Raw genomic sequence first — 25,949 nt, forward strand, 5'->3', positions numbered from 1 at the left:
AAATTGCAGCAATAATGACATCTAGTGGTGGGGAAATGTATACAAACCAAACACACACAAAATGAGCAGTTTGCATCTGCTGGCTCAAGTAGCACTGCTTATTTGATACATAAAGTAAGCTGGACTTTTAACCAACTGGAAGTTGGTTAAACCAGCCAAGTTCAAGTTGAACTAATTTAAGAATGCAAGAGGCTGCTTGAACTACTTCATTGGTGCTTCACTGGATCTGTACAAGAAAGAGCTTTGAAACTGCATGCACTTACATATTTTGTATATTTTGCCTGAAAGGCAGGCTAAAACAATCTTAAAACAAACCCTCTTCAATCCACAATATTATAGGCTCTATATAATTGTCCATATTTGTACATCAATATCTGTACATAAACAGCATATATACAGTTTGAAGAGATGGAAATGGGCTTGCTCTGCCTACACAGCGCTGGACCCAGGAAATCCGGTTGGCACCTCTAGGTGGGATCAAGAAAGGAAGAGAAAGGAAGAGACAACAGGAAGAGACTATTTCTGCTTGATCTTGCTGCTCCTCCATAATCGGCTCAGATGCTTCCGCATTTCATGAAGCTGGAGAGATAGATAAAACCCCACAGTCAGAGCCATCAAAGTCAGCTTCTTTCATGACTTCTCACCCCCCAGATCCACCAAGTAATTCAACTTCTTGCCCCTTTACTCTTAAGGCCCCACAAGGCCATCTTCAGGAAGGAGACCCTCCAGTGGAGATTGGGAGGAAATGTTCTCTGGTCCTTCTTCTTGCTTCCCATCCCAGGGTTCTGTGGACTTCTAATGCCAAGCTCCACTCACATGTTGAATACTCACATCGTAATGCAGGCCAAGACTGTAATAGGCTTCCAAGCAAATATAATTGGTGGCTTTGATGGCCTGGGACTTCTCTAGCCGGTCTGAAGACCTCATGTACTGTTGGAAGTGCTGAGGAAGGAAAAAGCAGCTCAGAATCATTGAACAGGCCAAAGAAATCTCCCAAGTCCATTATCGTGCTCTTTGAGAGCTGTGCCCCTGGGTTTGATTTTAAAGAACTCTACATGGACCTAGCAGTTCGAAAGCACATCAAAGTGCAATTAGATAAATAGATACCACTCCGGCAGGAAGGTAAACGGCGTTTCTGTGCGCTGCTCTGGTTCGTGAGAAGCAGCTTAGTCATGCTGGCCACATCACCTGGAAAAACTGTCTGCGAACAAACGTCGGATCCCTTGGCCAGTAAAGTGAGATGAGCGCCGCAACCCCAGAGTCCTTTGCGACTGGACTTAACTGCCAGGGGTCCTTTACCTTCACATGGACTTTGTTTTCCAGAAAATGCAGCAATTCTGCAGACATTCTGGGGAACAGTTAAACTGGCTCAAAACATACTGAGCATGCGGAATGCATTTTGAAAGAGGTCTAGTCAGTGCTTTCTTCTGGGGGTACACAGGGGTACACATACCCCTAAATATTTTGTGAATCTAAGTTTGACGTCATTGAGGGGCAGTATTTCAATATGAGTAGGAAAATGAGAGCACCCCAAACATTTTGTTAGAAAAAAGCACTGGGTCTAGTCATCCAGCCAGAGAGACACAGCCCCCATAGGGAACAATTTCACTAATGAAATACGCCCCCCCCCCAGTGGTAAGATCTCCCTGCCAGTCCAGGGACAGTCCCGGGTTTACATAAGCTGTCGCGGTTTCTGATTTGATCCTGGAATGTCCCACTTTCCCTTAGGATGTCCCTGTTTTCATTGGAGAAATGTTGGAGGGGAAGTCTCTTATTTTCATTGGAGAAATGTTGGAGGGTATGGAATAGGACGTCCCTATTTTCATTGGAGAAATGTTGGTGGGCAGGCAGTCTGTCCATCAGCACACCACACTTGAAAGGAATAGAGACTCAACATTCAACACTCACCTCCAAGATCTTCAGAAGGTGATGCATCGTGGGGGCCTCTGAAAGTAGCCCCTTGAGCATTGCACCCAGGGCTTCAGAGGCTCCTCTGCAAAGGGCCTGCAAGCAACAGAAAGCAAGCAATGTCATTGCTATATAGCAGATCTCCATCCCCCAGACAGAGCAGGCAGAAAAGGAGGCTATGCAGAGCCTTTTCGCTCAGACTGTCGAAGATAGTTCCTTCTTTGGGAAGGGGATCCATGCACAGAAGGTGCAAAGGTGGGCTTGGTGTCATAATACCTCCTCTTGCTTCATCTGAAATGCAGAAGTCTTTGCATTGCTCAAGATGAAATGTGCCTTAGTGGTTCAGCTCAGAGACAAGGGATTGGTGACCACAGACACAGCAGGTGTTTTTCAAGACTGTTGAAATTCAGTAAGAATTTACCTTGTCGCAAACCGCTTCACTTTCTGTGCTCTTTATAACGAGGCGGGACAGAGTGACTTGGAGCAGCTTCGCCTCTAGTTTCTCTGAGAGCGGAGGGCTGCTTCTGCTGTAAGGGGGGAGGAAAAACCAGGATTCTATTATGTGATGGAGGGAATATTCATCAGATTTGGCTGAAGTTGAGCTTGGCTCCATCATCCAGCCCAAAAGAAGGTATCCCTGAGAACCAGAGAGGAAGAGATATGCACATTTGGGTCACATGTCAGAGGAATTGGTACAATTTACACCAAAAAGGAAAAAGAAAACCTCAAGGTGTCTGTTGGTTTCTGTACCTGTTTATAACTATCATAAACCAGGTTGCAGTTCCCATGGCAGCAGGAGTCTGCCCACAGCCTCCCAGCCCAGCCAGACTTCCTTGCATCTGTGGTATTTGAGAATGCTCAGGTGGACTGGGAAGCTTCTAGGAGTTTTGTCTAGTCAGCAGCGAAGGCAGGACTTTATTTGAAATGGATAATAAAGTAAAAGAAAAAAAACATCTCTGCTATTATTTAAGTTAAGTAAGGTCAGTCATCGGTCCTTGTAAGTTCGGGGGGGGGAGATCCTTACCCACCCTTTAAAAAAAAAGTAGCAGAAAATCTCACCCCACATGCATGCAGGATGATGAATCTGCAAAAATGTGACCGATTTTTTTGCCACACTGTTTGCCCAAACCACTGATGCACCCATAATGTAGGAACCTATAGGAAAGTTGCTCTTGGAAAGAGGCTTTCTGGATCCAAACTCTGCCAAGGGGATGGAAACTTGCAAGCGTAGTTGCTCTAAAGGCAGAGGCTTCCCCGTTGATGATGAAAGAAAAAGAGAATATCATTTTCCTAGGCTGCAAGCAGATTTATAGCACAGTCTATTTGAAGCACATGTCTACTTAGAAACAGGGCAATTCCCCCAAGCCTGCCTGAGGCCAACTTCTCTAAAAGACCTGTGGAGGGTTGTTAGGAGAGTCAAACGCTCTTCCCAGAACCTCCTCAGAGCCAATAATCCTCAGCTCCTTGCTCACCCACTTGTTGATTTGCCAGGATTTGTGGCTAGTGGAGCACAATCTGCTTCTTTGTGGGGCATTTGCTCACTCCAGGCCTTTTCCTTTGCTTCTGACTGCTCTATGGCGTGGGGAAAAATATCTCCTGTTCCACCAGACTCCTACCACAACTTACCTCAGATTTGCAATTGCATTCATGCAGCTGGTAAAAATGAAAAAGGCAAGGGGATGGTCTTTGTATCGCTCCATCAGGCCCTTGAAGAGATGGAGGGGGGCAGAAGAAATAGAAATCAGCTGCACATAGTTCCTCTCAGCTCCCTAAAGTAGTTTACTCATAACTTCACCACCAACTGACTTTGAGCTGTTTTCTTGATATTGGACATGCAAGCAAGTTATCAAGCATGAAATGCAACTCCACAAAACCCATATCTGTACAGTATCAATGTGAAGGTTTCCATGTGCAGAAGAGGCCACATATCCCAGGCACCCACATGTTACACGTAGACCTCTCCACAGAGAGAGGTTCTAGACATGCAGGTCCTCCATTTCCATTGTTCTCTTCTCTGCCGTGCACTAGCCTTACCCACCACCAGAATATCTTGCAGAAAATCCACTGCTAAGATCTCTCCTATCCACCCTGTGGGTGATACCTTCTCAAAGTACTACCTCACTCACCACTATCTTCTTAGCAAGGTCCTCCTTTGCCATGATGGGCTTCCTTTCTGCTTCTATTGCCGCTAAGAAATTGATGGCCATGCCGATCCCCTGGAAGTTATAAAAGGCAAGAAGCCATTAAAGTGATGGGAAGAGATCTTTGACGGCTTGCCTGAAACAGCCCAGGTGCCTCCTCACGCTGGAGATGGAAGCCAACATAAATGGCACCCACCACGCCCATAAGCGCCTAGTAGGAAGCTCCAAATTCGTACGGGGAATGTGTTTCACTGTGTTGGCAGCCAGGTGGGGATGACTGTACCCTTTCGCCATGGTCTTCCCATACTTCCAGGGAAGGAATTGGTCCCCCTTCCACTGGAGTCTGCGGGGTGACTTTGCTGTTCTTTTTCAATAAGGATTGCAGTCGTTGAAGCCTAGAGCAAAATGAGGAAGTAGGTGAGAAATGAGACTCGCAGACTGTTACATGACTGCAGTGCCCCTGAGCCACGTCAAGGTTCAAGATGTGACATGAATTCCCACTTGTCACCGGTAGCTGTTTGCATCTTCTTGATCTTAAAATGGTTCAGATTGCCGGCAAGCTGGTATCTCAAACTGTCCTGGGAAGGGAGTGTTTTCCTCAAGCCCAGAGGCAGGGGCTAAAAGGGGACAGCTGCTGTGTTTACCATGGTCCTGACTGAGAAAGCCAATCTTAGCTAGGGAAGAAATAGCCCCCTACCCCCTGTGAGGGACTGGCATGAACCATCATAAACAATGAGACAAGCACAATGCAGAAGCTGTGGGAGAAAAGTCCTACTTACATGTTCGTTGATATGGTTCTTCCTTTTTTAGCAATATCAATAAATATGAGCAGGTAGCTGGCTAGCTTCCAGGAAGCAGGTCCAGCAATGCTCTGAGGCTTACCTGTCTGGTGAGTTAGCAAGGGGTGACGTCACAGTGGAGGTCATCTCACAATGGCCTTAGCAGCCTGATATTGGAAGCCTTGGGCTCGCTCATTCCTAAGTTGCAAACAGAGCTAGTGAAATTTTAATGAAGCAACCGTTGTGGGACATTTTGCAGTCAGACCTAACAATGTGCGTCTATGCTAGTTAGTAAATGAAGGGGTTAAGGACCACAGAGCTGTGAACTGCTAGAGAAGGCTTGGCTAGGTCATGCCGCCTCACCTTTGGGGAGGGAGGAAGTAAGCCTTGTTTCCTGTTCCTTTCTCTCCCTCTACACTTTGAACCATGTAACTGACCAGACGCATGATGCTGGCGGTTTGTGCCCAGACTCCATGCTTGAATATACTTTTTGTAGTTTGTGCTTTAAAAACGTTTTACCTGTTTCTGATGTGGCGTTGAATGATGCATCAGTAAGACCTCTGGTTACTGTAAATAAAGCATTTGAACTTACTTCAGTTTGTGGTCTATTCACTGTGAGAGGGGTAGAGGTGGTGGAGCACACTGTGAATGCTTAATACTGGAATATTTACAGATGTAACAACCGGTATTTCCCCACTTTGCAAGCATTGCATATATTTCAGCTTTAAACTCTGCTTGGGGGCTCTTTTGGCTACAGAGTGAGACAAGTCCATCGCTTTTTGAATTCAGGCAGTCAGCCATTTTTAATTTCATAGTTTCCCATGGGGGACATCAGGATTAATTGGCATTCCCCAGTTAAAGTGGTACCTCGGGTTACATACACTTCAGGTTACATATGCTTCAGGTTAGGTAAAGGTACCCTGACCATTAGGTCCAGTCGTGGCCGACTCTGGGGTTGTGGCACTCATCTCACTTTATTGGCCAAGGGAGCCGGCGTACAGCTTCCAGGTCATGTGGCCAGCATGACTAGGCCGCTTCTGGCAAACCAAAGCAGTGCACGGAAACGGCGTTTACCTTCCCTCCGGAGCGGTACCTATTTATCTACTTGCACTTTGACGTGCTTTCAAACTGCTAGGTTGGCAGGAGCTGGGACCGAGCAATGGGAGCTCACCCCATCACAGGGATTTGAACCGCCAACCTTCTGATCAGCAAGTCCTAGGCTCTGTTGTTTAACCCACTACAGACTCCGCCAACCCAGAAATATTACCTCGGGTTAAGAATTTTGCTTCAGGATGAGAACAGAAATCGTGCAGCGGCAGCGCAGCGGCAGCAGAAGGCCCCATTAGCTAAAGTGGTGCTTCAGGTTAAGAACAGTTTCAGGTTAAGAACAGACCTCCAGAACGAATTAAGTACTTAACCCGAGGTACCACTGTATTTCCGAACAGCTGTGCCATCTAGTGGCCATAGAGATTACTTCCAGCAAGCTCAAAGCAATGCATATGAGATTCAGTTGACCTTCACAATGCCCCTTTGAGATAAGTTTAGAAGTGGGGAAGGGCCACAGCTCAATGACAGAACTTCTGCTTGCAGGGGGAAACTCCAGGTTGAATCGCTGGCAACTCCAGGCAGGTCTGAGAATGTCTCTAGACTGAAACCTTGGAGAGCTGCAGCCAGTCCATATAAACAGTACTGAGGGAGATGGACCGATGGTTTGACTTGGTATATGATTCCAATGTTCCTATGAGGGATGATAACGTGCCCAGGGCCAGCCAGCAGGTTTCATGAATGAACCCTTTTCCTGTTGGATATTTTTTAAAAAATGCAGTGCAAAAGCATAATTTACCAATGAATATTCTGACCACTAATGTGACTGTTGAAAACTCATATTAGGGCAATATCTTTCTTAAACCAATCAAAAATCACAAAATAGCACGCAAGCTTTTGAGTTCTCTGGAATTCTCCATCAGTTTCATCATTTTATGTGGGGGAAGGGATTGATGCCATTCATCTGGCTGGCAGGCCTTTTGAAGCTAATGGTCTCCCCTGGTTTGTTTATTTATTGAATTGAACTTCAGATAATGGCAAAGGCAACAATATATGGAAACTGTGAAGAATGAGTTCATGAGACAAGTGTCTCACTTACTGAACAACTCAGAAACACCCTTCCTGACACCACATGAGAGTTTCTTGCAACTTTTCTGGGAAAATATTGGAAAAGGGAGAGGTGGAAATTTGAATTATTATTTTAAAGTATTGATAAACATGGTTGACAGGAAATGAGATTGGAAGGTGTTGACTTAGGTGTGAATTAAGGATTGTATAATAAATAATTATGGGTTGATATCCTAATACATAATCACAATGAAGAAATTTGGAGGAAATAAGAAATAAGGATTGAATGTTTCTTACTACGCTATTGGAGGTAATATGATGTTGGACTAGACAACTGTTGTGGACTATTATATATAAAAACTATAGAAGAATCTCCTTTGAACTTCTTGTATTGAAAGAAATCAATGAACTGGAGAGTCCTGGATTGATGACTGGAAAAATATCACCTTACAGAGGGAGGAACTGCCGGATGTTAATCTAGATGGAACATTTGAGTATTCTGAAGAATTATTGTATATGTTGAAAGTCTTTTTTACCTATTTCTTTCTGTTTTATCTTTCTTTCTCTCTTTATACCTTTATTACTATCTATATTATTCTCTGTATTATTGTATTTTGAAAAGTCTGAATAAAGCTATAAAAAAATAGAGAGAGAGTTACTTCCTGCGATGCCTGTAATGTGATGAACATTGTGGACAGACTGTCTAAACGATGCACTGAGACACAGATGATGTACTTTCTGAAATAATTCTGGCTTGGACTGGTTCTGGATTGTGCAAAAGGTTATGCTCTGCTCTTGTTTAATATTTTACAGTCACGGAGAGCTAAGACAAAAACGGAAGTGCAGAGCTGTTGAGTATTAACAGTCAACAGGATATGTTAGCTGGGCATTTTAACAAAATGTATTTTTTGAAACAGATTCACCCATTATAAAAATTAGGTATTGGTAGCTGGCATGGGTTTTCACTATTTTGATTCAGTGAGAAGAAAAAGGGAGGCACACTCCTATTCCACTCCTATCGGTACTAGTGGGATTTGTTATTTAATGTTTTCTTATTCAAAGACGTCCTGTGCTCCAGATTGGAAGGAGCATGAGGTCTAAAAAAAATCCAGTAAATAATTTTAAACCTTCTCAGGCATTATGGAATGATTACAATCATGAGTGTTCCATTCTGGGGGAGTGGCATGTTCAGCTCAGTCATGTGACCTGGTATCCCTGACATTGATGCTGAAATCCAGCATTGCCTGAGCTCTGTGAGTGCAGCTCGCAGGGAAACCAAAATGCTTTTTTACAAAGCTATGGAACTACCAACCTTACCGTATGCTTGTGAAAAGTGGACCACTTATAAACGCCATCTCCAACTCCTCAAAAGATTCCATCAACAGTGTCTCCGACAAATTATACACATCACTTGGGAAGACGGGCAAACTAACGTCAGTGTACTGGAAGAAGCAAATATCACCGTTGTTAAAGCAATAATTCTTCAACATCAACTTAGTTGGACTGGTCATGTTGTGCGGATGCCTGATGATCGTCTTCCAAAGCAACTACTCTATTCTGAACTTTAAAATGGAAAGCATAATGCTGGTGGTCAACAAAAGAGGTTTAAACTCTCTCTAAAGGAAAATCTTTTAAAAATGTAGTATAAGCACTGACAACTGGGAAACACTGGCCTGCGAGCGCTCCAGTTGGAGAACAGCCTTTACCACAGACTTTGAAGACGCTGAAACTCAGAATGCAAGGGAGAAACGTGCTAAGAGGAAGGCATGCTTGGCAAATCCTCACTGTGATCAACTCCTGCCCAGAAACCTATGTTCCCACTGTGGAAGGACGTGTGGATCCAGAATTGGCCTCCACAGTCACTTATGGACTCACTGTAAAAACTGTGTTTATGGAAGACAATCTTACTCGGCTACGAGTGATCGCCAAAGAAGAAGGAAAAGGGTGGTGTGAGTCAGACTCTATTGTAAAAGCTTGTTTCCCCTTGGCCAGGCTTAGACCTGGCTCAGGTGGCAGCAGCTACACCCCTGAACAAAGTTTGGAACAGGAATAATTTACACCAGCTTAATTTGAGCAGCTGTAAATTTCGCCAACATCCTACACTTAGGATTGCTCCAATGGGAACGAGCAGATATGTTAGATGTTACTTTGATGGTTCTAGCAAAGCAGCCCGTAGCCTTAAGTGATTCTGAAAGGAGAGAGCCATTTAGGAATCAGAGTTCAGCTTTTTCCCATTCCCCCACTGGCTGGGAGTGAGTGTGAAAGAAGAATATTCAGTCTTATCTTGGAGCTGGACTTGCAAACACAAAAGGGGCCTGGCTTTGCTCTCTGTGAGGATCCAGTCCTAGGGGATTAAGGAGCCTGCCTGGAAACCTGAGGGAGGAGACTGTTATCTATTGCAGGGTAAATGCTGTGAGGTCGTTCGTCTTATACTCAGCCTGTATATGTGTGTAAATAAAACCATACATCACAAAAAAGACAACACAACAGTTTTAAGTGAGCTTCATCCTAAATAAACTTAACCTGGGAGATGCTCTGGCACCCCTGAAATCTCTCACCAGAGCTTCAGGTGTGTACAGGGCCGGATTAGGTTTGATGAGGCCCTAAGTTACTGAAGGTAATGGGGGCATTTATATATCCAGCTGTCCTTTGTTAACAACAACAAAAAGTGTGCTGAATATATGCTATATGGTAATTTATGGACCAAATAGGTCCATACACAACACAAAACACTGTTGCTGTATGTGGGTTTTATTTTATTTGTTTTTATCTTATATTTTGGAAATGTACATCCAGTTGTTGGTTTTCTAATTTGGGGGGGGGGCAAGAGAGTGGGGCCCTAAGCTATAGCTTGTTTAGCTTATACGTAAATCTAGCACTGGGTGTGCATAACCACGTTTATTAAACAGACACAGAAATGTTACTGCTGCTACCATAAATCCAAGAGCTCAAGTTTCCGAAACATTACAAGCCTAGTGCAGGTTGGGATGTTACCATTTTATTCAGTGATAGTGAACCTGCTGGACATCAGCTCCCATCAGCCTTGCCAGCATGGCCACTGTTCCAGGGTGATGGGGGATGTAGTCTAGCAACATCTTGAGGGCCACAGGCTCCTCATCCATGGTCATAATTGCTTATGGCAAGGCAGCATTATGCTGTTGTTGTTTATATTTTGAAAAATATTGTGATTCCTTAGGATTATCCTGTTCTGTATTTCCAGGTACTGTGACCTTTGTTCTTCATCGGTGAATAAACCTGTGTTTTTTTAGGTAAGGCTGTGACTGTCCTGAGATGAAGTCACTTCCACCTTGTGACAGTGTCCATTCAACGTGGGAGAGATTCAGAATGAGGAAATCATCCACAGCGTAGCTGAGGTGATTCAAGGGCCGAGCTTGATGAAACATCAGGAAGCTATGCTCTTAAAGTTGAAGGAAGCAGAGGATGCAGTGCTGCCTAGTTAATCCTTTCCACCGTGGGCATCTTTCAGATTCACCACACAAACATTTGAAATTTGCACGTGAGTGGGTGGGAAGGAATATAGTTACTATACATTAAGCTACTTTCCTGAGCTTTGATGTACGGCGCTGCATTTATAAAACAGTTCCATGAGATCTGCAAGTTTGCTCTTCTATTCCTCCACTCTTTTCTCTAAAAAATAAAAGAAATATTCCCGCAAGGAAATTTATTATAGTGATAGGTGAATAACTTTGTTTGTGACAAGCCCTTGTAATTTTATCATACAAATGAATCAATATGCAAAACTGTGCTAAAACATAGCCCTGTTCACTGAATTCATCAATAGATATATCATTTGGATATAGAAATATAATCTAGTAACCAGCTAGTCTTCCATATGTCAATAGTGCTTTTTTCAGTTCTTTCCCATCAACATATATTTTATCTCTGTGCCTTTTATTGTATCATGTTGTCTGAAACTGAGCTAGATATAGCAGGAAATGTTATGTAACTCTATACAAGTTATTTCAGTTTTGTGACAGATCATTGTGGAGAATTACGTATGTAGGACTCTGCCGCTGACATTCCAAACCATGTGTGTGTGTGTGTGTGTGTGTGTGTGTATGGTGTGTGCGTGTTTCATGTCACCCCAATCTCTGAGCATTGTAAGATTCTAGGAGTACCATTTGGACAATGAGCCACAGCAGAGACTGTGGTATTGTAATGATATACCATTTATTTACACATATATGCAACCTGAGCCCTAGAGACAAGGAGTTCAGCGAATTCACATCTCCTGCTTCTCCCCATAGGTGCAGCAGTCTTGGATCCAAAACAGCAAAAAGCCATGTTCTCTGTGCCTATAACGGCCTGTCAGCCCACATGGTGCTTTGACCCCCACTTTCTCTGCAGCTTGCCAACTCCAAACTAAACTCCCTCCTCGCTTAAGGTAAAGGGACCCCTGACCATTAGGTCCAGTCGTGACCGACTCTGGGGTTGCGGCGCTCATCTTGCTCTATAGGCCAAGGGAGCCGGCGTTTGTCCGCAGACAGCTTCTGGGTCATGTGGCCAGCATGACTAAGCCACTTCTGGCAAACCAGAGCAGCGCACGGAAATGCTGTTTACCTTCCTGCCGGAGTGGTACCTATTTATCTACTTGCACTTTGACGTGCTTTTGAACTGCTAGGTTGGCAGGAGCCGAGACCGAGCAACGGGCGCTCACCCCTTCGCAGGGATTTGAACCACCAACTTTCATGATCAGCAAGTCCTAGGCTCTGTGCTTTAACCCACAGCGCCACCCGCGTCCCTTCCTCATCGCTTACATCAGGCCAAATGGAAACCCTAAACCTTTCACAAACCCTTTTTGTCTGCACCCACTAACACATGGCTGTAGGAGGGGCTCCACTCTCCTTCCTGTCTGTCATGGAGTGGTGTCATAGTGCTTTAAATGTATAGTGTGAATGTGGTCGGAGATGTCACAACCATAGGCTGTGGACTAAATCAAATGAACATAATGGTTACTACAACAAAGGGATTTCCTTGCAGAGGTTTTGAATCATCTAAAGAAACAGTAATGTGTGTTTAAAATGAATAAATAAAGAGAGTTGGCAGATTCCTCTTTTCTCCTTTCTTCTACCGTGATGCTTTAATAAAATGTAGATTTGCTAGTGGTAGAAATGCCCACTATTAAAGCAGTTCACTCTAACATGAAACATTGGGAAGTCTTGTTGGGCTCGTGGCATTTTCCCTCCTCTGTCCTTGCATAATATTATTTGGTTCAGACAAGGTCATGGCTAATTTGTAAGATGTTCAGTTATCCTAGGCTCTTTGCAACGACCTTGTTTGAGTTTATTTTTCTTCTGTTGTTGGAGTATATGTTACAATATGTCGTACACCTAAAATCTTTTTTAAACACCTGTGACCTTGGTAGCTGTAATATAGTTGCGCGAGGCTGGGTTTGCTGGGTTAGCCTTCAAAATCAATGAAACGTGTTTCTAATGAACTGTACAGGTAAGGGAGCAAAAAATGTCATTGTGGTTTTTTCTACATTAGAACAAATGTATTACTTATTAGTGCTGCACCCAAATGACTAAGATGATATAATTCCTGATGGGCACTTTCGGTTATTGATCACATGATCCGTGCTGATTGCTTTTATGAACACAGATAGCTTCCATAATTTCCTGTCAGGTTATTAATGCAATAATTTGACTCATTAGACTTTCCTTCCCATTATGCACCACCAGGGGAAATACTGAGGGAACATTTCCATCAGCTGTCGCAAACCCAGATGGCTGCTGGTGATTCCTAAGTTAAACATTACATATATGTGTGTGCAAGGTATCTTAACAATGTATCCATAGTTTATAAAATATTCTGGAAACTCAAATATGCATAATCTCTCTGCTTGTGGATTCCGTTCCCCCCAGTTAATTTATATGTACTGTCATTTTCCCATTAGATTTGCACAGAAATTGAGCTCACAAGACAGTGTCCTTGTCCTTAAAATGTAAACAGAAGGCTGCCTTATATGTGACACTTTTTATAAATGGAAAAATTATCTTTTTCTCATCTTGGCATCCTTGCATGCATTCAGACGCTGCTTCGCACAGTTATAAAGTCACAGAAAGCACCTCTGCTGATTTTTAACATGACCAGTACAACTCTCTTTTTCCATATGGAGAGAGCAATTCGCGAATAGAGAGTTAAGAAATTTTCATGACTGAAAGAGCCCCAAGATGCAGCCTAGAATCAGGTGTGTCAGGTTTCTCTCCTGCTTTACAAGTTTAGAATACAGGAGGTCACTGAAGAGAATGAACTTCCTTGCAGCAGTATAATCATCACACCCATTAAGATTTTTTACAGACATTTCTCACCCGCTGAGTGTTTCAAAGATAAAAAAAAATCTGATTTCAGGTAAATGTAGGGCTCCAAATCTCCCCTTGTGAATTGACAGTTTGAGTCAGGCTTTGCGCTGTTTAAAAACATCTTTAGTCTGCCATGAAACTGGTATGATGATGCCCCCAGATTCCAGTCACTCATCTTATTTTTGCTGTTTATTTTGACTGTCAGTGAATATGGTTGATGAGAGATTTCCAGGTACTGGAAGTATATCAGGGAATAATAGTCTTCCTTTCTAATTATTATTATTATTATTATTATTATTATTATTATTATTATTATTATTACCACACACACACATACACACACACACACATTTCAGGAAGGGAATGACTTCCAGTCTTATAGTTTTGTTAGTCTGCTTCAGTAAAAGCAAGAGAATCTTGGAAGCTAATCAATTTATTCTGGCATTACAGTCCACAAAAAGCATATGTCATGATACGTCCGCTAGTCTTTAAGGTATTTCAATATTCTTTACTGTTTCTGCCCCCCCCCCCCCACTGTAATAGACTTACAGTGTTGCCCCTCTCTACACTTTTACCTTTCTGATGTGGATAGAAAATAAAAATAATTAGAGGGGCATAATAGACTGAATAAGTTCATGCCACAATACACAAATCTTTATGTGGCCACTTAATGCTGTCCTCCCTTCAGAAAGGGTAATCTGTGGCTGATACATACATATCATTCTGAAGAGACACAATCCTTCCATGACCACCGTATTGCCTCAGAATTGGACATGTGTCTCAAGATTCAAACACTCTACGTATAACTGAGGTGACAGAAGCCATGTTCAGGTGCTTCTGCCCACACACATTGAAACAAGAGGTCCTGAATGGGGATATGCCCCTCATTCACGTTTCCCTGGGTTCACGCTCTGTGCGTAGCAATGTATGTGCCTAAAACTCCATGCATTTCCCTCCCACCCCTCTTGAGTGGAGGAACTTTGGGTGCCTATATCCGTACACATATAGAGTCCTTTTACACACTGTCAAAAGTTGAAGATGGGAGAATGTGTGGGCTGGGAGAGGAAGGGGAGCCAATGTAACGCTCCCTACCATGCATACGGAACTGTCTAGCCTTCCTAGTGTCTTTGTGAGGGAGGTGTGCCATGATGTGAACAGCATATGATGGCATTTGTATGAGAGAATAATAATGTTTTTCCCGTGCTAAGAATGTACCTCATGAGACAGAGACAACCACTTTTTTCCTTCAGGTGAGGGGGAACCAGATGCAGTCAAGCCAACCCCCACATAAAACTGAAGGCGATGTAGTCCCTGTATAAGGACTGCTACTATCTCACTTATGTGCATTTCAATTTGCCCTCAGTTATTCTCTTGTGGAAATTACAGAAGAACAAAACACTGCAGTTGGCCACACCAGTCGCCATTCTCAGACCACCACCCCTCAAAGAATCCTGTGCTTCTATCACCATAGCAATAAGCCACTTACAATCACTATGATATAAGCTATTTTGCCTTCATTGGATTTTGTACAATCCTAGTGGAGATTATGCGCTCCATGCACACTGGTGGTGTTCTATTATTATGATTACAGTATGCCCGGATCTTATGCGCGCTTAGCTCGTGTGATTTTGAGTATACATGGGCAAGGTGGGGGTGCTCTCTCAAGATTTTGCAGGAAGTCAGCCCAAAGGCATCCCTAACAATCCCAGGGTTGGCGCACTGAGTAGGCCTTGCCCAAGAAACAAGGCCAAGAACTTAAATGCTCTTTTTGTGCTGAGCAGGCCCAAGCAGGACGCAGGTGGCACTGTGGGTTAAACTACAGAGCCTAGGACTTGCTGATCAGAAGGTCGGCAGTTTGAATCCCCACGACGGGGTGAGCTCCCATTGCCCAATCCCTGCTCCTGCCAACCTAGGGTTCAAAAGCACGTCAAAGTGCAGGTAGATAAATAGGTACCGCTCCAATTGGAAGGTAAACAGCATTTTCGTGCACTGCTCTGCTTCACCAGAAGTGGCTTAGTCATGTTGGCCACATAACCCGAAAGCTGTACGCCAGCTCCCTTGGCCAACAAAGCAAGATGAGCGCCACAACTCCAGAGTCGGCCATGACTGGACCTAATGGTCAGGGGTCCCTTTACCTTTACCTTAGGCCCAAGCAGACCTGGCATGAAAATAACTTTTAAGCTCTTGTCTTGTTTCCAGGCAATGTCTTTTCAACAAACCAGCTCTGGGACAGGTAGCATTGTTCTCTCTCTCTCTTCCCCCCCACCAACTACTTTATAGAAGGCAGGCTAGCTAGCCACAGGGTGGTTCTAAGGTTAACACGATTTTTGCCATATATATTTTTTGCTATATGCATTACCCTTGGAGCCAAACCCCTGTGTAAGATGCAGCCCAGCTATGTTGTTGTCGTCATGATTATCTCTTGCAATTAGTATTGCATGATTGCATTTTAGTCACCTAAAATTATATTTAAAGTCTTCACTATGATGATAACCTTGATGTCTCAGAAGCCCTGGGCAAACATGATTGATAGACCCTGGTGGAAATACAAGATGGGCAATGTTTTTCATGTGTTTGCTGAGCTAGCTCTCTCCATTCTCTGTAGGTACAAGGTCTTTCCACTCCTCTCCTTTTATGGTAAGAAGTAAACTACACTGACCTAGGAAAAGTTGCAAATCATGCCCTGCCTTGAAGTGTAAACTTCAATGACCTCCTAAGAGCAGCCAGATTCTTTTATTTTGCTAGTTAAACCTTCCCTGCAGTGTATGTATTGTATACATTTCCTTGAAGACAATTAAGATTTTTTTCTTTTTCTGAGCAAAGGGGAATGATCATGTCCTGCAAGGACAATTCTGTACAAGAACAAAATCTAGCATGATGCAATCATGCTGAAACCAATTAGGGCTGGATATAGTCAGTGGCCAGATGAGAGCCCAGCCATAGCAAAACCTGAATTTTGTGAAATAAGAAGGGTGCAATATACATGCAACACAGAGAATAAGTATAAACACGAAAGAAGATAGGGTATGTTACTCAGCTCAATTTCTGGGGCAAATCTGCCTGCACGGTTAAAGTCATAATGCCACAAACTGTGGAGTGGAATGGAAGCAAACTTTGATCAAGGAAACCGTGGGTGATTGTTTAAGCCAGGTGTGGCCAACCTCGGCCCTCCAGCTGTTTTGGGACTACAACTCCCATCATCCCTAGCTAACAGGACCAGTGGTCAGGGATGATGGGAACTGTAGTCCCCAAACAGCTGGAGGGCCAAGTTTGGCCATGCCTGGCAAGCAGTTCTGAATATCTGCTTTAAGGGTTGGCATGCCTCAGTCTGTCTGGACCCCCTGCTAGAGCATGAGAACAGAAGGCTTGGCAAGGCTTTAGTCCAGCTGAAATCAAGTGCCAGGGTAAAGTTAAGAGGCTGGTTAGCAGCTCTGAGTGACCGTCATGAGACTAGTGCTATTCTTCTAGAAAAAGAAGTGCCAGAACTCACCATGAACACTTCCCTTCTTCTCTTAGAATGGCAATGGTGCCCATCTGAGAGGGGCCAGAACTGAATTCTGGTGAGTTCCGGCTGGAAAAAAAGCCCTGTTTGTACGGCTTAGGAATATGTCACTCCCAAAAAATCTTTAAATAAAAGTAAAATAAAATGTCTTTTGCAGGAGTATTGCCCTATTTGACATTTACCAACAAGAGAAGTGAGAAATGAGAAAAGGTGGGGAGTGAACAGGGATCAAAAGGAGATTGCACTCAGTGCCTCAATCCTTGTTCTTTCTTCTTTCTTGATTTTTAAAAAGCTCCAAGGTTGCTGGTTCGCTTTTTTGCTTTCTTTTGGAGAAAAGAAGTGTTTTCATGCATTAAACCTGTCCCTGTTTGTGGTCATTTCTCTTTGAATCAGCAGCTGAAATGGAAAAAATTTGAGCAGACTGAGCTTTTGTAGCTCAGTTCTCAGAGCTCTTTCTCAGTAGCTCAGAGCTCTTTTGTAGCTCAATTCTCCACACACACACACACACATATATACCATAAGCATAATAGCAGCAAATAGAAATCAACAGCATATTATACATAGGTGAATATGGCAGAAGGGAGAAATATAAGAAACAGTATCTATTTCTCCCTTCTGCCATATTCTTGTATATATGCTCCAGTTTCCTTAAATGTTTCGTAAATGACTGGCGGAGCTATTCTAGGCGCTATTTTGGAATGATGGTAGAAGCTATATTTGGTGGAATTCCCCTCTAGAAATGAGTATATAAAATATGATGGTGATAAAGTATAGGAGCACTTTCAGGATGTGAACTTGATGACAAGTTTACGGGAGCAGCAATAAAACAATAAACCAGCAAGCAGCCACATGAGAAAAATGCAGAGCATATGTGCTACTTTAGAAGGTTGGCTGTGAAGCCATAGGCCACTAAGTAAGGTTCCGTCAGCTGCTGCTGCCTTGAGGGGTTTTTTTTAATAAAAAGCAATAACCTGAGTTGTCAGTGCACAACCACATTGTTGATGGAATCAGACTAATGCAAGTGCATAACTGGGAAGCTGCCCTTGGCCCCAGTAATTGAGCTCCTGCTATGTTGGCATTAATACTTGTGGCTAGAAACTGGAGTGGCTGCTAACAACATACCTTGGCCCTTCTCATGCTGTGAACTTAAATATTAGCAAATGTCTCGGCTAATTGTTTCATTTTTCTAAAATAACAACACGGCTGTAATTGTTTGCAAAATGTTCGTGGAAATTTACAACTGAACTCCACTTTTCACTAACAAACATCACCCAGTTGCTGTCCACCAGACCCAAAGACCTTCAGTTGGGCAGGTTGTTGCATGCCACCCCAATCCCTGAGTGGTGTGAGATTCTAGGGGTCAAAACACTTATGCAGGGTTCATGTTTCTTTCGGAAATGAGGCAAGGCGGAAACTGTGGTGTCTTTAGGATATGTGGTTTATTGACACATATATACAACCTGAGCCCACAATGGAGGGGCTTCCAGCATTACACTCCAGGAAAGTCCTGTTTCTCCCATGGCTGGGTACAGTATTCCCTGAGGAGGAGTTCCATTAATTAATTCACTTTTCCACTTGTGAGTGCCTAATGCAAGATGGCATCAAGATCACCAAGACTGAAGAAATTGGCTGCGTGGTCAACCCATATGTACACCCTCTGGGGCTGGGAAGGTTGCCCCCATGCCCTGATCAGCTAAGTAAAACTTACACTCCTGTATCCAGTCGTGTGTGTGTGCGCGCGCGCACGCACGCACGCACGCATAAAATGGTCTTTCACATTGGTCTGATGGCCCCCAATTGGATGAGGATTGTGGATTTCAGCACCTATGTGTGTCTGTATGCCAATTACTGGTTTAGTGGAATCCATGACTCTGATGCTTAGTATAAGGGTGAGGCAAGCTAGTTTTGTTATTTTCTGTTCTGTAGTCAAATTCCTAAACATATCTTTCCGCTGTTAGCCTTTTTCCTGGGTTTGTATGCTTATGTTTATGTTTATAACCTCCTTGAGAAAGTATTGTGTTTATCCTGGCCTGGCATCTTAGAGTAATCTTGGTGCCTCTGAATCTGGTAGCTGGGTGCCACAGCCTGTGAAAGTTCTAGCTAGCTCCCTAAGTTCATTGACACTGAAATATCACGCCATGTTTGTTGATTTAAAAGATGCAGTACATTTGTTCTCTGGGCCAAAGTATACTGTAATAACACAATGGTTTTATAATATGGTACACAGTATTTAGAGTTCAAAATGTGCCTCAGGATTTCCTGTGTGTGAAATGTCAGGCTGCTAACTCCACCTCTGCAAGATTTTGCTTTTGTTTACTCTGAGGAGCAAACAGAACCCTTGCTAAGGAGCCATCCCAAAAAGGTAAAACTGGGGGGGGGGGTACCAGAAAGTCAGAACTATCAATAGTAAATACTGACAGGTGGGATGAATTGCGGGGGTGTTGGATAACTCTTTAAAAACTTTGTGTTATTGTTGCAGCACTTACTCTTTCATGTTTCAAAAGTAGATTTATTCATCTTCCAGTTTTAAAGATACACATTCCATATTCTGTCAAAGACTCCATGCCCTCCCTGTTTCTAGCGCAGGGGTTGTGGCCAAAATCTAAACTTTATATTCTACACAGAATATATACTTCAGACAGTGTGGTTTCTAACTTTCCCCATGTTGAACAGTAGATTTCCTGGTGAGATATTATAAGTTTCTTTTGAAACTCTTCTCTGGTTCAGCGCTGTGGGGTGGGAGGAGGAGTTGCTATTCAAGAAATATAAGCTGAAAGCACCCTCAGCTTACATCAGATCACGAACTATTTGCTAACTCAGATGTAACACACACAACCCCCCCCCAAAAAAAAAAAATAGTTGACCCTCTAAAACTTGCCTGACTGCATACTTCTAAACATTTCAAACTTTTGATTTCCCATTTAAAGAAGACTTTTCCTGATGCTTTCATTCTCTTTCTTTGGAGTGGAGGATCAGAAGGGGAGGGTTGGAGGGCCTTAGATGTTTTATTTGCTTGTTTGCTGCATTTATATTGAACTTTTCATCCAAGGAGCTCAAGGTTAGTGCTGCCATATTTTGAAGAACAGAAAAAGAGGACTCTATGACGGCCATTCAAAGCAAATAAATGCAATTTGTCTCAAATTTTACCCCTGCAAAAATAGAACGTGTCCTGGAAAAAGTGGACACATGGCCAGGGGCATCTTATCCATAGAGGCGAGTTGCGTAGGGTGGCAGGGCGCCAAGTTCTGGAGGGTGCCAGGGAAGAAACTGGACGTGGCTCCTCCCGGCATCAGCTCGCCACCCTCGCCCACCTTTGCCATGCCACGCCAAAGCAGCGCTGTGCCCAGAGCCTCCATCTGCCGTGGTCACCGTGGCGCGAAGCAGCCAGCTGAGCCGGGGGGGGTGCCGCGTCCAGCCTCCGCCTCTTCCCCACCGGAGGATCCGCTGCCCGCCTCCTCCAGTCCCGCCCTAAAAAAACCTGTGGGGAATAGGGGGGGTGCCGGAGGGAGCTTTGTCCCAGGGCGCCGGATATGCTTAAGACGGCCCTGCACATGGCAACCCTAGTTCTGCTCCTTCCCATTTTATCCTCACAGCATCCCTGTGAGGTAGATTAGGTTGTAGTGTCGTTACCAAAAATACAGAGGGCATATACTTAAGGCTGCTATGGAGTAGGAATTAGGATTGTCCCCTCTCTTGCTCCCCCAACCTCTCTGTGTTCATGAAATGGTGGTATGAAGCTCCTATGTTTGTAGGTTGTGGGTACAGAGGTTCTTTCCCTGCAATTAGGAGTCACTTGCAATTTCATTGCAAAACTCCTTCTTTAGAGGATTTTGAGCAGAGGTTGGACGGTCATCTGTCACAGATGATTTAATTTAGATTCCTGTACTGCAGAATTGATGCTTTTGAATTATGGTGCTGGAGGAGACTCTTGGGAGTCCCATGGACTGCAAGAAGATCAAACCTATCCATTCTTAAGGAAATCAGCCCTGAGTGCTCACTGGGAGGACTGATCGTGAAGCTGAGACTCCAATACTTTGGCCACCTCATGAGAAGAGAAGTTTCCCTGGAAAAGACCCTGATGTTGGGAAAGATGGAGGGCACAAGGAGAAGGGGACAGAGGACAAGATGGTTGGATAGTGTTCTTGAAGCTACCAGCATGAGTTTGACCAAACTGCGGGAGGCAGCGGAAGACAGGAGTGCCTGGAGTGCTCTGGTCCATCGGGTCACGAAGAGTCGGACACGACTAAACGACTAAACAACAACAACAACTGCAGACCCTAGATGACCCTGGATGTACCTTCTAACTCCACAATGTTATGATTCTATATAACTAGGCTCTGCTCTGACACTCACATATAGACATATATGGACCCATCAAATCTCATGAATAGGGCTCACTAAATATGGACTGGTTTTCCCTTCCTACTATTAACACTCTGGTTTACTGAGGGAAGGAATAGAATATGTGTCATATATACATAGCCCTTTCAGTGAACACGTATAGATGTAAGAATTCTAAGTGACTGCACATACAATCTGGATTAATTAATGCTGAGCTCAAAAGGATCATCTCATGAATGTGGATGAAGGAATAGGAAAGTTGAAACCATTTTTTAAATTATTATTATTATTGCTTTTTAAATAATAATAAAAATCAAGCTTCATCCTGTGCTTTTCATAATGTTCTTTTCCTTGGCATGGGGAAAGTGTTGCCATTTAATTTCTGTATATCAGGATGCTGTTCAAGGTGAGAAGCAGGAAACGAAGATGATTCTACCCATTTGTGAAAGCCCTGGATGTTTTGCCTTTGGTAAAATGGGAATGTCATGGTGACAGTGCAGTAAAACAGCATTATGTGGGGCTTTTGTGTGTTGGATGCTTTTATAACATCATCCAAAGAGAAGGCAGTTAGGGTTAACTGAACATTTATAGGAACTTGGCAAGACTGCTTTTGGAAGCCTACATTGTCCTGAAAGCTGCCTTAATCTTTTAAATTTATGATAGCCTGACTGTTTTAATTTTTTTCTTTCATCAGTTAAACTCTGCTGATGTCCATCAATTTTGGGTTTGACGCAGGTTCAAAGAATGTATGGCTATAGTTATACCTCTCACCTATTGTAGTAGAGAAGATGGAGAAACTCACGCTGAACCAAATGTGACTAATGCCAGGACAGAAGGCATTTGGTGTCGAAGACTTCCTATTTTAGTAAACAAACAAAACACTGTTACCATGCAGAAGTACTTTGCTTGTGTTGTTTGCTCTAGGAAAAAGGAAAGCGTTATACTCCTAAATTTCTAGTCAATCATGAGTTAGAAAGATCTATGAACAATTAATACAGTACAGTAGTACCTCAGGTTAAGAACTTAATTTGTTCTGGAGGTCCGTTCTTAACCTGAAACTGTTCTTAATCTGAGGTACTACTTTAGCTAATGGGGCCTCCTGCTGCTGCCATCGTGTGATTTCTGTTCTCATCCTGAAGCAAAGTTCTTAACCCGAGGTACTATTTCTGGGTTAGTGGAAGTTGCCTTGACCATGCAGGACCAAATAAGCAACACCGATCCCATTAGCCTTCCATGCTCTAGAAAAGCAGGTGGGGGTGTTGGCTGTCCCTTCCTGAAGGTGTGTGAGGTGCTTTCTGACAGCAGAACACTAGAGGACATGGGGCACCTTCACGCAGCCATATCCAATGGCGCAGCTCCGCCCACTTCAGGTCTGACAGGGAGTCTAACACAGCCAGCCAGATCTTGTGGACTCAGGAATATATGTAATACAAATCACCCGACTACAGAGAGAGGTTGGGTTCATTTTTTGTTTGACTGCTTACACATCACTCTGCTTCCAACATCGCTAAAATAATGGCTTCCATAAAAATTGTGTGTCCTTATTTATATGCACAGATTCAATTTTAGAAATATTGCTACAATTTAAATTGAAATACCATGCATCTGCCATAATGGCCTGCACCCCTGCTTCTAGGCGCTGTTGATGGGTAGTTTCAAAGACCCCCTAATCAGATCTTCAAACAGAGGGCTGTCCTCTGAAAGGAAGAATACATTGACACCTGAACCTCAGCCCTTAGCATTCTCTTGTTTCTGTGGTCAGAATTTTTAAATCAGTCCAATAATACGTATCATTTGACATTCTTTATAGGCCAAGTAACAAGCTACTCTTTAAAAAATAGAAATAGCTGTTGCTCTTGCATCTACTCTTTGGTACATACATATTGTATTGCCTGTTTCCATATTCAGATAACAGAGATCACAGAGACAATAAGTTTGTGACCTGCAAACCAGCATTCAGATCCAACTGAAGAAAGGCTGGCATTTCCTTACCTGTGTTTTTGTTAAACATTGTGCAATGAGACAGTGCCCTTGAGCCTTCTTGCTGGTGACTGTAGCAAGAGTCACTCTTTCTTGTCACTTCTGTCAGCTGGCAATCGGGACAGAGTTGTTTCTGATAAGGAAAGGGGAAGCAAGCTGCCTGCAGCTGCTGAGGCTCTGGCCAATGGCTAAGGTCATGCTGGCCTCAGCCTTGCTGTAGTGTTTTGCTTATTATTTATTTATTTATTTATTTATTTATTCAGTCATTCTTTTAATATTTTTACACCCCACCTTTCCTGCAATCTGGAGCTCAAGGCAGCTAAGAACTAATAAAACTGCACAAAATAAATCATCATTTAATTGAAATTGCAGTCACAGCAGCAACCATTTTTGTTTTAATATATTTTTCTTAAAGATTTCTTAGTTTACAAAAATACGTCTCTCTTTTTCCAAGTAGTGTTTTCTACAGATCAGTTTCATTTGTTGTGAGACATTAGTGTTACATACAGTGTTAGGTTAGGAAGAAAAGAGGGGGGAAGAGGGGGAGGGGGAATGGTGAGTGGAGTGGGGTGGGGTCGGGTGGCGGTGCCTCTGTTCTTCTACTTAGTGTATGTGTGGGGTTTTGTTTCAGCGTCACTTGTGTGGGTTCTCTTACTATTCACTTGTTGTATTTCCTTGGTGGTGAGAGAGGTTGGGGGGCGGCCTAGGGTGTGGGTGGTTGTTTTTTATTGGCTGTGGTGAACTTTGTTTTCGTGTGTGAGTGGGATGTGTGTGTGTGTTTTTGGATCAGGTTAGCTAGATTGATTCATATGCTGTTGAGGGATTCTTGTTGTTAAAGTTGGACTGTGTATGTGATAAAGTGGAACCATACTGGAGTGAAGGAGTCTTCTATTTGTCCCCGTGTCAGTTTCAGTTTATTGGTGAGTTTTTTCTAATAAGGCTGTTTCCCATACTATCATTGGTCCATGCGTCCTTCGGACAGGTCTCTCCAGTGTCTGGTTATGATGCTTCTGGCTGCAGAGAGAAGGTGTGTTATGAGCTCTTCATTATGTGAGCAGCCATTATTATCTTGGAAGATGTTTAGTAGGGCCAGTTCTGGGGTGACTTCTAGTACTTGCTTAGTTCTTTTGCATATTTCTTGTATGATTGATGTCCAGAAGAGTTGGATTTTGGGACATTCCCACCACATGTGGAGGTATGTACCTGTGGAGGTGCATCCTTTCCAGCATTTTGGTGAGGTTCCTGGGCATATAGCAGCAACAATTCAATGCCAAATAGTATCCGTAAAATCACACCTGGAAATGGTTTACACCCTTACACAAATGCCTGGCCAGTATAAATCTATACAATGTATACGACCTGGGGGGGGGAATACCTCCTCCCCTCCATCTCCCACGGCGCAGGCAAATATTGTCCCCAACAAACAGGTGAGATTTCAAAGTGTAGTATTTAATAAAGCCCACCTCAATTTAACTAGTGTAGTGCGATAAAAATACAACAAATACAGCAGAATAATTTGCTAATAGAGTAGGGAAATAAAAACACCAATATCGTATCTTACCCTCTTCTCCTCCCTCCCTCAGTGGCAGCAGTAATATCAAGTTAAAAACTGCAAGATATTGCAGCCAAACCACACCGTTTCCGCAACTGCTTACAGTCTAGTGTTCTTGCTGGAAACGAGAAGGTAAGCCCTCCCAGGGGCCCTGATAGCAGAAGTTGGATTGTGCTTCTCACTTCTGGATTTTTGTGTCCCGTCCCGTCCCCGTCCCCCCCGCGCCCCAAGTAATATCTGCACAAGAAGCAGCAAAGTAACTGATTTTGATATGGGAGACATTCCCTTCACAGCATGCCAAGTGTCTTCTCAAGCTAGAGCTAGACCCGAGGTAATTTTGCTCTGCTTTTTAAAGAAGCTGTTGGCTGTACCAAAGCCATCAAAGTACACTACAATTATGTATTTTATTTTATTTTTGGACGAAAACTCTAAAATGATGCAAATCATACCATGAGCTATGCAGAAAGAGGAAGTGAATGCTGTCATCCTCAAAGAAAAACGGTGATGGTCAGAGTTGGAAGAGCTAAGGTCAAGCTTCACTTACGTAGCAACAACCAAGGTTGCTTGGAATGGTGTTATGGGCGAGGGTGTGTTGTCATTTCCTCATCAGAGTAGCAGCCCAAAGAGCGCAGGGCTCTAAACTGCCTTTACAATTGAAAATAAGAATTCCCGGAATGGACCTTGCAAGGATGTATGCATTATGTCTATATTTGTGGTACATGTATGTTCTACGGCAGTGTAGTCTGGCTTTCAATTTTTGTTGGTGCTGTATATAAATCGGATCATCAGCTGTACTTAAGAACGACATTCCTGAGCTGTTTTCTACATTTAAGCTGGTTCTTGAGATATTTACAACCATATATGACAACTGATAGGGGCATTTTAAAGTTGCCTGAGTTACAAGGAAGCCACTTGCCTGGGAAAAGCTCCCATGCTGCCATCATAACATGTAAATCAGGGGTTATCCGCCTTTTTGGACCCTTGTGCATGACTCAAATTTTGAGAGAGCGCTGGAGAAACCCATCAGAAAATAGGTTGCCAAGGGTGCCAGTGAAAGCCCCTGATGTAAATTATCCAATTACAATGATCAGTGGGGCCTGATATCCCAGGTCCCAAATACCTAATTGGCACTCAGACAATTGATCCGATTGATCCCCATTCATGTGGTTTGGCCATTGAAATACTACACAAGCTAGGATGCCGCTGCTTGCAGAAGAGCAATTTCTAGTCAACAGAAGCCATGTTTAAAGGATCTTCCAGTACAGGTTCGGGACTTAACTACATAGAAAACTGTGTGGTTGTAGCTGTCCC

General features: G+C 43.3%; 2 protein-coding genes and 1 long non-coding RNA gene across 5 annotated transcripts in view; 2 read left to right on the forward strand and 1 right to left on the reverse strand.

Annotated features, from left to right (window-relative positions):
• Nucleotides 1–336: 336 nt before the first annotated feature.
• Nucleotides 337–4,937, reverse strand: LOC310828219 (uncharacterized protein). 2 transcript variants are annotated; one of them, XM_083705420.1, is made up of 8 exons: nucleotides 4,829–4,937; nucleotides 4,333–4,444; nucleotides 4,035–4,124; nucleotides 3,535–3,614; nucleotides 2,330–2,435; nucleotides 1,909–2,004; nucleotides 832–942; nucleotides 337–579 (listed from the first exon to the last, which is right to left on the reverse strand). In XM_083705420.1, coding segments are annotated over exons 1-8 (660 nt in total). In that variant the 5' UTR covers nucleotides 4,831–4,937; the 3' UTR covers nucleotides 337–516. The 2 variants fall into 2 exon arrangements, with proteins under 2 accessions (XP_083561546.1, XP_083561547.1); XM_083705421.1 differs by having other exon boundaries at nucleotides 4,246–4,444; nucleotides 4,829–4,854.
• A 143-nt stretch (nucleotides 4,938–5,080) lies between these two features.
• Nucleotides 5,081–11,026, forward strand: LOC310828258. The gene is made up of 4 exons (XR_014556790.1): nucleotides 5,081–5,208; nucleotides 6,419–6,514; nucleotides 6,904–7,052; nucleotides 10,161–11,026. It is a non-coding gene; the product is annotated as an uncharacterized lncRNA (long non-coding RNA).
• An 8,016-nt stretch (nucleotides 11,027–19,042) lies between these two features.
• Nucleotides 19,043–25,949, forward strand: part of ABCB5 (ATP binding cassette subfamily B member 5) — a 58,493-nt gene continuing 51,586 nt past the window's right edge. For both annotated transcript variants that reach the window (XM_083705223.1, XM_083705226.1), the window contains exon 1: nucleotides 19,043–19,127. The gene's annotated coding sequence lies outside the window, so the exon portion shown is untranslated. The remainder of the gene's footprint in view (nucleotides 19,128–25,949) is intronic.

This window comes from Podarcis gaigeae, assembly GCF_964106915.1.
Source record: "Podarcis gaigeae genome assembly, chromosome: 12".
NCBI lineage: Eukaryota > Metazoa > Chordata > Lepidosauria > Squamata > Lacertidae > Podarcis > Podarcis gaigeae.

Bases quoted from the DNA above. Each gene is read 5' to 3' on its own strand.
- LOC310828219 (XM_083705420.1), bottom strand. The intron at 4,125-4,332 runs GTACAGTCATCC...TATAACTTCCAG, and splicing joins GGGAAGACCATGGCGAAAGG to GGGATCGGCATGGCCATCAA. The intron at 2,005-2,329 runs GTAAATTCTTAC...TGTTGCTTGCAG, and splicing joins GTGAAGCGGTTTGCGACAAG to GCCCTTTGCAGAGGAGCCTC.